Source organism: Pan paniscus, chromosome X, assembly GCF_029289425.2.
Source record: "Pan paniscus chromosome X, NHGRI_mPanPan1-v2.0_pri, whole genome shotgun sequence".
Classification (NCBI taxonomy): Eukaryota; Metazoa; Chordata; class Mammalia; order Primates; family Hominidae; genus Pan; species Pan paniscus.
Genome location: NC_073272.2, coordinates 17,284,563 through 17,295,488, shown reverse-complemented (window position 1 = coordinate 17,295,488; position 10,926 = coordinate 17,284,563). Strand labels below are relative to the sequence as shown.

Genomic DNA, 10,926 nt, shown 5'->3' with positions numbered 1-10,926 from the left:
CAGAGGGCTAAGAATGGTTTTTACATTTTAAGTGGTTTTACATTTAAGATCAAAAGAAGGATAACATTTCATGACAAGTAAAAATTATATGAATTCAAAATTGTATGAATTTTATGAATTTATATTTCAGTATTCATAATTAAAGTTTTATTGAACTACAGCCACATTCATTTATTTACATGTTATCTATGGCTGCTTTCTTGCTACAAAGGCAAACTGGAGAATGTGCATGGCCTGCAAAGTCAAAGTATTTACTATCTGGTCTTCACAGACAAAGTTTTCCAACCTTATTTTAGAGACACCACTGTCTTTCCTTTCTCAAAACCAGGCAATGAGCCTTCTGGTGTTTAGAGAATAGAAACTGCAGCTATGCCTGTACCACTAGTTAATAATCCTAGTAATCAACTAGATCCCCTCACTGGCTTGTACCAGCTCCTCATTCTTCTGGGAAAACTCTCCAACGCCTGCCCACTGTGTTCCAACATCATACAAACTCTTAACCAATTATCTCCCCACTAGAGTGTGCCTTCTCTTCAGGCAGGAATAAAGACGTATGGCTGCCCGTCCCCACTCCCGCACTCCTTTTCTCGCAATTCTAACTGACAAACAGCAGGCAACTTATCTATGGAACAAACGATTCTGTAGTGCTTAGAATGTGACAGGCTCATTTAATTCTCATTTCAGCCCGATAAGGCTGGCACTATTATCATCACCATCCTCATTTTATAGAGGAGGAACCAGAGGCACAGAGAGACTGAGCCACCTGCCCCAGGTCATGTCAAGTGGTGCCTCCCAGCGGTGGAGGCAGCACTGGAATCCGTGCCGCCAAGCTCCGCCGGCTGGGTGACAGGGAGACTACAGTTAAAAACAGATTTCCCACAAGACCGACCGGAGCGCCGATCAGAGCACCTGCCCGGGCCACACATTTCCTCCTGGAGCACAGCAAGTGCCGCCTAAATTACCCGAGTGAGCATCTCTTCCCGGCACGAGAGGCAGGGAGGCCAAAGGGCCGCCAAGCTGGCCTGGGAGAGGCGTAGGGCGGAGCGAGAGTGGAGTGACATTCCCGAGGGCGGAGCCCCAGGGCCTCCGAGACCCGTAGACTCCCGCCTCCCGCCTCCTCTAGGCCGCCGGCCGCGAAGCGCTGAGTCACGGTGAGGCGACTGGACCCACACTCTCTTAACCTGCCCTCCCTGCACTCGCTCCCGGCGGCTCTTCGCGTCACCCCCGCCGCTAAGGCTCCAGGTGCCGCTACCGCAGCGTGAGTACCTGGGGCTCCTGCAGGGGTCCACTAGGTGAGGGAATGCTGGCGGTCAGTTTGCAAAATCCTGCCTTCCCCAACTCACTTTAGACTCCTAGGGGAGATAACAAGAGATACTTAAATTGTACTACGAAATTTGGTGAAAATGGTAGACGGCTTTTCTTTCTGCAAAGCACTGAGATCTAAGTACCTCATCAGTTGTTCACATGCATACAATTTAATCGTAGGAGTCTGGAAGGACCCAGACATAATCTAGATGGGGATAAAGATACTTTCTGGTTGCTTCGATGTAGGTGATGACCGGCCTGTACTGCTTTGAGTATTAAGCTCGTTTCTGCGCCTTGCAACCCATCACCCAATAAATATTTATTGATTACTATTCAGGGAGGATACATTTTAGGGTAGGCCTTGACTAAGTGGAGGGTATTGTGGAGTAGAGCCCTTCTGAATAACAGCAGCTAACATTCTCATAGCACTAACTGCACCCCTTTGAGGTAGGCGGTCTTATCATTCCATTTTACAGATAAAACTGAGCCACAGAAAACCTCAGGTCACACAGCTGATATGTGGTGAAGCTGAGATGCAAACCTAGGCTGTCTGGTTCCAGAGTCTGCTTTTTGCCAAAGCACCTCTCTTCGTTTCAGTAGGAATCTTTGAAGGAATTGGGTATATTTCACTTGAAGAAAAGATTTAAGGGATTGGGGGTACTGTCTGCAAACACTTGAAGTGGAATAGGGATAGATTATATTCCTTCTGGGATAGTCCATTAGAACCTAGACCTCCCAAAGAGGAAAAGACTTTCGAATAACAAACTCTGGCTATAGGTAAGTCCTGAAATATGAGATACATTGCCAAGAACAGCTGGTCCGTGACTTGCCTATGCTCTAGGAGACTTCATGAGTAAGCTGAAAGATTTCTTGCCCAAAATGTTGGCCCTGAACTTCAGGAATCGATGGGTCTTTGAATTCAATGACCCTCGAAGATCTCTTTTAATGCCAAGATCTTCAGCATGTTCTGGTAAGAGTTAGGGACCTCTTTGTTTTTCTCCATTTTCTCTAAGGCGCCACACAAACCTGCCCCCATCTGTCAGCCTCATTGGTAGCAACTACCTCATGGGTGCTACCAGTGAGGCTGACAGATGAGTGGCACTGGGGAAGGGGTGGAAGATCGAGAGAATTCAGTGAAGTAAGAAAGACAAAGTGTTCATTGGAGATTTTTAGTAAGTGGCCAACAGAGCTGCTAAAGTCATGCTTCACTTAACGATGGGGATATGTTCGGAGAAATGCATTGTTAGGTGATTTTGTCGTTGTGCAAGCATCTTAGAGTACACTTAGACAAACCTAGCTGGTATAACCTAGGTGTGTAGTAGGATATATGGTATAGCCTATTGTTCCTAGGCTACAAACCCATACAGCATGTTCCTGTACTGAATACTGAGGCAACTGCAACACCATGGTGAGTATTTGTGTATCTAAACATACCTAAACATAGAAAAGATACGGTAAAAATATGGCATTATAGTCTTATGGGACTACTGTCATACATACAGTCCATATATTGTTGACTGTGTAATGTTGACCTGAATGTCATTATGTGGCAGGCACATGACTGTATCGCTAACCTTCGCACAAGATGACTGTAGGATTACATGAGATAGTTGTAAATAATTGGTGGGGTTCTGGGCACCTAGTAGGTATGCATACATGTTCACCATCATTATGGTTGTTTTAAATCACCTAACCCAGGCCCTGCACATAGTAAGACATCAACAAATTGTAGCTGCTACTATTTTGCGCATCTAATCTTAATATCATTTATTTTGTAGTCCTTGGATGTTCCCTCCTTTATGACTTCTTTTTTTTGTTGTCCTTCCTTTAGCCCTCCATCCTCTACAGCTCAGCATCAGAACACTCTCTTTTTAGACTCCGATATGGGGTCCTCCAAGAAAGTTACTCTCTCAGTGCTCAGCCGGGAGCAGTCGGAAGGGGTTGGAGCGAGGGTCCGGAGAAGCATTGGCCGACCCGAGGTATGCTAGTTGGGTGGCCGCTCCTTGTTTTCTTTTCAGAAGGGACTGGTGGGATGTTGATGGTGATTTGGGAAGAGGGGGCCAAGATAGTCGTGAGCTGGCCTGTGGAGTGCATAAGTGCAAACTTTAAAGTTTGCAATTGGGGGCAAACCAGCCCCAGCCCAAAGGGGGTTTCTGTAATGTGAATACAGAGGTCTTGGGCAGAAAGTGCAGCTGAGCTTCCGGAAATGTCTCTGCTTCTCTCTGCACACTGGCGTGCCACCCTGGGCTGACATGCTATCTGCCTCAGCATGCATATCGCCAAACATGCCCACCACACAGCCCCTAAGTTTATTTGCCCACACTTCAAAGCACCAGGGAGTAACTCTGATTCTCAATTCCAAATTCCCAGGAGAGAGAATCTGATTGGTTCAGCATAGATCAGGCCTCCACTGCTGGCCAATCTGCCGTTGCCAAGGATTTAGATTCACTGAGAGACTGCTGGGACCCAACTCTGTAGACGTCTGGTGAGGGACACGTGTAGATGGGTCTAGCTCTCAGAGAAGGTGATTATAGATTAGGTAGATGTCTTTCAACTTTAGAGAATGTTTTCATTTGAATATGGGAAATTTGGGATTTGTGGGGGAAATAAGTCTTATATGCACAGAAAGGTATCAGATGGTGGTCATAGCCTAGGGAATACAGCCCCTAGCACCATATCAGATCCCCAAAACATTTTCTAATAGAAGAAATACATTACAGAGATGGATTCCATTTTGAAAAGTGAGACTGGTTTGTCCCTCTTAAACTCTACTCTGATAATTTTCATGCTACTTTGTTGCTCAACTTAAGCTTTAAAAGGGTTACTTTCTCAACTTTTTAATCTTTGAAATGTATTTATAGGGTTTTAAAAAACTCCTGGCCTTCCTCAATGAGTGCTGATCTACATTTTTGATGGGTTCAATTTTTTTTAGTTATGTTTTAAATTGACAAATAAAAATTGTATATATTTATGATGTACAAAATGATGTTTTGATAGGTGTCTATATTGTGGGATGGCTAAATCAAGCTAATTAACATATTCATTACCTCACATACTTATTTTTTTGTGATGAGAACACTTAAAGTCTCTCTTAGCCAATTTCGAGTATACATTGTTATTAACTATAGTCACCATTTTGTGCAATGAATCTCTTGAACTCATTCCTCCTGACTGAAATTTTGCATCCTTTGACCAACATCTCTCCTTCCATATCTTCCCATCCCCTAGCCGGGGTAACCACCATTCTACTCTTTGCTTCTGTGAGTTTGATTTTTTTAGATTTCGCCTATGAGTGAGATCATGCAGTAATTGTCTTTCTGTGCCTGGCTTATTTCACCTAGCGTAATGTTGATTGGCCACTGAGGCAGAGGAAAAACTGTCAACACAACTCTCCATCAGCCCCATCAGGCCATTTCTCTTTCCAATTAGCTTCCTGTTTGCACCTGAATGTCTTTTGAGGTCCATCAAACAGTGTTTTCTGAAGGATACCTGCAAACAAGATTATTCTAACGGCTAAATGCACAGGGAGTGTTGGGGAGATGCAGATGGAGGTGGTATCATATTCTACTAGGCTACATCACCAATAGAACAATTGGAAAGAATTTTGGGGCCCCAAACACACCTGTTACTAAGCCACTATTATATATTGAGGGTAACTAACACTTTAATTAGCCAATCTGTCAGGAACACATCTGCTGAGAATTTCTTTATTGTTTTTGTCCTGTGAATCCCTTTGGCAGTTTGATGAAACCTATCAATTTCTTCTGAAAGCAATGTTTTAAAATACATAAAATAAAATACATAGGATTACTAAAATAAAATATATAGGATTACCAAGGAAAACTTTTATACTGAAACATGGTTAAGAACAATTTTAAAAACTATTTCATAATCTGGTAATTTTACATTAAATAACACGATTTGGTGGCAGTTCTAGTAACTGCTGAATTTCAAAGCTGTGAAGAACACGAACAATATTTCGATATATCTACTAACAACTGTAATGTGATATGAAAATAACTTTGATTTCAATTGGTGACAAAGTCACAGGTACTGGTAATTTACTGTGGTACATTGACTACATTCATAATTGAAGAAGTTAAATTTCAGTCTGGAGATGACAGTAATGGTTGCACAATGTAAATATATTTAATGCCACAAAACTGTACTCTTGAAATGGTTAAAATGCTAAATTTTATGTTATGTATATTTTACCACAATAAAAAAAACAAAAAAATTAGTAGAGGTTAGTGACAATAGAGATATAACTTTTTAGCAGTCCAAGTTTACAACCCCTCTGAGTTCTATCAGTGGTGCCAGGTAAAAGTCCATGGCTGATAACTTATGCTTTACAGATCCCCATATTTTACTGATTCAGATCTCCTGTACCCCAGGTATGACTCTACCCTAAGGAAAAATAAATGGATAGGAATCATTCCTAATCCCATCAGCCTGGTTTAATTACTGTTGAGACAAAGGGTCTTTTTGTTTGTTTGTTTCCATATAATTGTATATTTTACATCATGGGATTATATAGAACAAACAATTTTGTGTTCCAATTTTTTTTCATTTAACAATGGTAGCATAAGGACTTCCCATGTTATTATAAATTCTTCATAAACATCATTTTAATAGTTATGCCATATCCCATGTATAAGCATTGCATTATTCTCTTACTCGTGAATTTTTGACCATTTAGATTGTTGCCATATTATTTTTGCACTCTACATACTACCAACTTGCCAGAAAGGTAGACTCCCTAACCCTCCCATCAGCAGAGAATGAAAGCATCTGTCTAACATCAAGAGATTACTTTTCTTTCTTTTTCTTTTTCTTTCTTTTCTTTTTCTTTTTTTTTTTTTTTTGAGACGGAGTTTCGCTCTTGTTGCCCAGGCTGGAGTGCAATGGCACGATCTCGGCTCACCGCAACCTCCACCTCCCTGGTTCAAGTGATTCTCCTGCCTCAGCCTCCCAAGTTGCTGGGATTACAGGCATGCGCCACCACGCTTGGCTAATTTTGTATTTTTAGGAGAGACGGGGTTTCTCCATGTTGGTCAGGCTGGTCTCAAACTCCCAACCTCAGGTGATCCGCCCACCTCGGCCTCCCAAAGTGCTGGGATTACAGGCTGAGCCACTGCGCCCGACCAAGAGGTTATTTTTCAAACTCTGCACCAAAGCTTCTGTCTCTAAAGAAATATCTCATAAACTTTGGACCCAGAGCTATTTTAGCATAGTGTTTACAACAGCACTCAATATTCACAGCCGCAAGTGTTTTGACTCCTTTGACTGCAAATGTGGAGATAGAAGAGGAATATACAATGCTCTCACTGAGCCTTTCTGTGATTTAATAACAAGGAAGAGATGGAGTGGGGCTGGCCCACACCCTTCATCACAGTTATACATGGGCCAGCCTAGCCAGACTGGAATTTGAATGGCTGAGTAGCATAGGTGCTAGGGAGTGGTTCCTCTGTGCTCCCAGCAGGAGGGAAATCCACTACTAATCTGCACTTGCTTCTATGCCCACTCCTGCTACCAGACACTCCTCGGTGTAATGTGATTCTCCATGGGTCACTCTTATTTTTATTTTGTTAATGAAGAATTTCAATCATCATAGAAAAGTAGAGAAATAGTATGACGAATCTCCATGTTCCTTGCATCCACAATGATCAACTCATGGCAGTTTTATTTCATCCATATTATCATCCATTTCTCCCCTCAAAGTATTTTGAAGAGAATTCCAGCCATTATTTTATTTCACTTATAAATATTTCAATTTGTATCTCTAAAAGATAACTTGAAAAAAAACACTACAATCTCATTATCATACTTACAAAAATTTTAAAAATCCCTTAATATCATCAAATAGCCTTGACTAATCTTGTTCTTCACTGATTTAGCCTGTGTAGATGATGCTTTTCATTATCAAGGTCTCTAGATATTGAGTCAAGGAAGTGGGCCATATAGTCACAGCTCAAGTCCATTCAAGGCTGTATCTAGACCTCAGTCTAGGATATGTGCTGCAGTTTCCTTCTGCCTTCTCATTGTTATCCCCAGGTTCCAGTCTAGAGGCCGAGTAAACCCAGAAGGTAGCCTGAGGTGTTGGAGTCTATCTTGAGGAGCCTGTTCCTTCAGCTGCTCCCGTATTGTCTTGATGTAGGCTGACCTAGAATCACCTGATTCTTGGCTACTACCATAGGAATTATTTCCCTTATATCAGTTAGGATTAGGTTCAACTGTGTGTAAGAGAAAGCATCATCCAAAACCAATGATATACATAAGTAAGTGTTTGTTTCTCTTTTGTAAAGTGCCAAAATAGGCACTCCAGGGTGGCCTTCCACTCTTATCAGGAACCTGTGTTCATTCTATCTTAGGTCATAATTCTTAGTACATTCTTAGTGCATCGCCTTATAGTCCAAGACAGCTGTTAGGGAAATGGCAACCATTTACCCTCTGGCAAAGAAAGGAGGAAGAGGGGAAGGGCAAAATGATACTCATCTGCTGTCCATCCTCCTCTTATAAGGAATTTTCCTAAAAGTTCCACCCTGCAACTTCTACATTGTAGCTAGATTCAATCATATGAACACAACTAGCTACAAGAGATGCCATGGACCTAAAACAAGTACCACTCAGTATATTATGGAGTACCTTTTATGTACACAGAATTATTGTAAGTTCAGTGGAGCATCATAAAAAAGCATAGCATCGGCCCCATCCTCAAGGAACTATTATTCTTGGTAGCTACTTCTAGTGCTTCCTGTTGTAAATAAAATTCCAGGCTTTATTATGGGAGTACCACATGCCTGAGGGGTGGTGGCCACAAGTTTTGATTGACCTTCTTTTTTTTTTTTTTTTTTTTGAGACAGAGTCTCACTCTGTCTCCCTCGGCTCACTGCAACCTCTGCCTCCTGGGTTCAAGCAATTCTCGTGCCTCAGCCACCACGCCTAGCTAATTTTTGTATTTTTAGTAGAGACAGGGTTTCACTATGTTGGCCAGGCTGGTCTCTAACTCACAGCCTCAAGGGATCCATCTGCCTCGGCCTCCCAAAGTGCTGGGATTATAGGCATGAGCCACCGCGCCCGGCCTGATTGGCCTTAAGAGACTAAAAGAAGTAGACTGGAAGCTGCCACTTGAATTCAGCAGCTAAAGGATTTAGAACTATTTGAATGAAAAGAAATTCTCATGTGGCTCAAAAACGTTAAAAGATTGTCAATTTGATATGTAGAGAGAGAAAGATGTGAATGAATTGGGGACTTAGTGAAAACATTTTAGAAAAATCAGAGTTTTGTAAATTAGATCTTGTCTACAGATAACACATGTTTATTTTACATGCTATTGAATTCCTGCTAAATGTTTAGAGAATGTTAGGAAGTTTGACGAGGACTAATACCCAGTACTGCAAATAACACTTTAGTACAACAGTCTAATGCAAGATATTCTTACTTTTTGGAGGGAAAGTGTGTCTTACACATATCACCAATTTTCTGGCAAGATAATCAATTCATCCTTCTGACTCTTACCTTAATCAGCCCCCTAGCTTCTTCAGTCTCTTTCTTGTGCTGACTTTCTTCCTATGTGTGTTCATATTTCATGGATTGGTGACCAGAAGGATCAAATGGGCAATAAATATGACAAATAGTACTGATTTGGTCTGAATCTATGTGTCTTCCCTACTCCAAATTCCTATCATGAAACCTAACACTCAATATGATGGTATTAGGAGGGGAGGCCTCTGGGAGGTGTTAGGTCATGAGGGCAGAACCCTCAGGAATGGGATTAATGCCCTTACAAATGAGACCCTGGAGAGCTAGCTGGCTCCTTCCACCATGTGGGACACAGCTAGAAGGCACTGTGTCTGAACCAGAAAGTTGGACCCTCACCAGACACTAAATTTGTTGGTGCCTTAATCTTGGACTTCTTAGTCTCCAGAACTGTGGGAAATAGATTTCAGTTGTTTATAATCCAGCCAGTTTATAGTATTATGTTATAGCAACTCAAACAGACTAAGACAGAAAATTGGCACTGAAATTGGGATCATTCTTCCATTGTCTTGAACAATAGGTCCTGGTTTCTGTTTTGATGGCTGACAAAGCTCCTTATTAAATGGTGAAATGGTCATTTGGCCACACCCTTGGTGTTTTCTCCTGAACATGTTTCTCATTTTTTATAATATGGGTAGGCTGAAAATTTTCCAAATCTTTAAGTTCTGCTTCTCTTTTGATTAACAATTCTGCCTTTAAATTATTTTTCTCTTCTTGCATTTTACTATATGCCATCAAGAGGAACCCAGTCTCTCAACGCTTTGTGTACAAATAGCATCAGCTAAACATCCAATTTCATTGCTTACAGGTTGTACCTTCCACAAAACACTAGGATATGAACACAGTTCAACCAAGTTATTTGCCACTTTATAACAAGGGTAATCTTTCCTTCAGTTTTCAATAACATGTTTCTGTCTAAGACTTCATCAGAATGGCCTTTACTGTCCATATTTCTACAACGATCTGTTCAGGATTACTTAGGTATTCTTTAAGAAGATTGAGGCCGGGCACAGTGGCTCGTGCCTGTAATCCTACCACTTTGGGAGGCTAAGGTGGTTGGATCACTTGAGCTCAGGAGTTTGACACTAACCTGAGCAACATGGTGAAACCTCGTCTTTACAAAAAATACAAAAATTAGCTGGGCATGGTGGCTGGCACCTGTAGTCCCAGCTACTTGGGGCACTGAGGCGGGCGCATTGCTTGAGCCCAGGAAGCAGAGGTTGCAGTGAGTCGAGATCATGCCATCGCACTCCAACACGGGCAACAGAATGAGACCCTGTCTCAAAAAAAAAAAAAAAAAAAAGAAAAGAAAAGAAAATTGAGACTGTATCTACAGCTCTCCTCTTTTCTTTCTGGGCCCTCACCAGAGTTGCTTTTAATGGTTCATTCACAGCAATGTAGGCTTTTGCTAGCATGACTTCAAGACTTCCAGCCTCTACTCTTTAAGTTTAAGCAGTTCCAAGGCTACTTCCAGTTTTAGGTATTCATTACATCAGTGCTCCAAGTTCTTGATAATAATGAATAACTACTGTTCTGAGGGTGGTGGATGGTGATAAGGGTTGGACTAAAAAGAGAGAACCTCTTGGTTTTCACAGTTTGACAGCAGGGCATATTTGCTCATATAAAACTCTTCGATACAAAGAAACAATAAGTATTTCTTTATCTTGTCTTTACCCATATTTTAATAGAACCACAACAACACAGAATTTAAAAGTTATCTTAGAGCTTCAAACACTTTGTTTTGTACCTAGGGAAGTGATGGCTGTGATATTTATAGGACTGGTGCAGTATAATAGATACCACCCATCTATGTAGAACCTACAGTGCTTTGGGCACTGGACCAGGTGTGCTACATTCATTGTTTTCAATCCTTATAATCTTCCAAGGTATATATTATCATGTGAGGAGAAAGCAATGTATAATAAGGTATGAGAATTCTCAACCTCTCCTCCTACCAATCCCAGTTCTGTTCCTGGACTTTTAATAAGCCGATGTGGAAAAATGAATGACAAGACTGAAAGGAAACAAATTTGCTTGATTGATTTTCACTGGAAAGGGCAGAGACTTACTAGTGGAAGAGAA

The 10,926-nt window shown here is 41.4% G+C and overlaps 1 protein-coding gene across 4 annotated transcripts in view; it reads left to right on the top strand.

The window, feature by feature from the left end:
- The first annotated feature begins 953 nt into the window (after positions 1-953).
- PIR (pirin) overlaps positions 954-10,926 on the top strand; it is a 110,536-nt gene continuing 100,563 nt past the window's right edge. The window contains exons 1-2 of one of the 4 annotated variants that reach the window (XM_063601744.1): positions 954-1,292; positions 3,137-3,284. In XM_063601744.1, coding sequence (XP_063457814.1) covers positions 3,189-3,284 — 96 coding nt within the window. In that variant the 5' untranslated portion in view covers positions 954-1,292; positions 3,137-3,188. The remainder of the gene's footprint in view (positions 1,293-3,136; positions 3,285-10,926) is intronic. The other 3 variants (XM_008974156.4, XM_003805716.4, XM_003805715.6) reach the window with 3 other exon arrangements.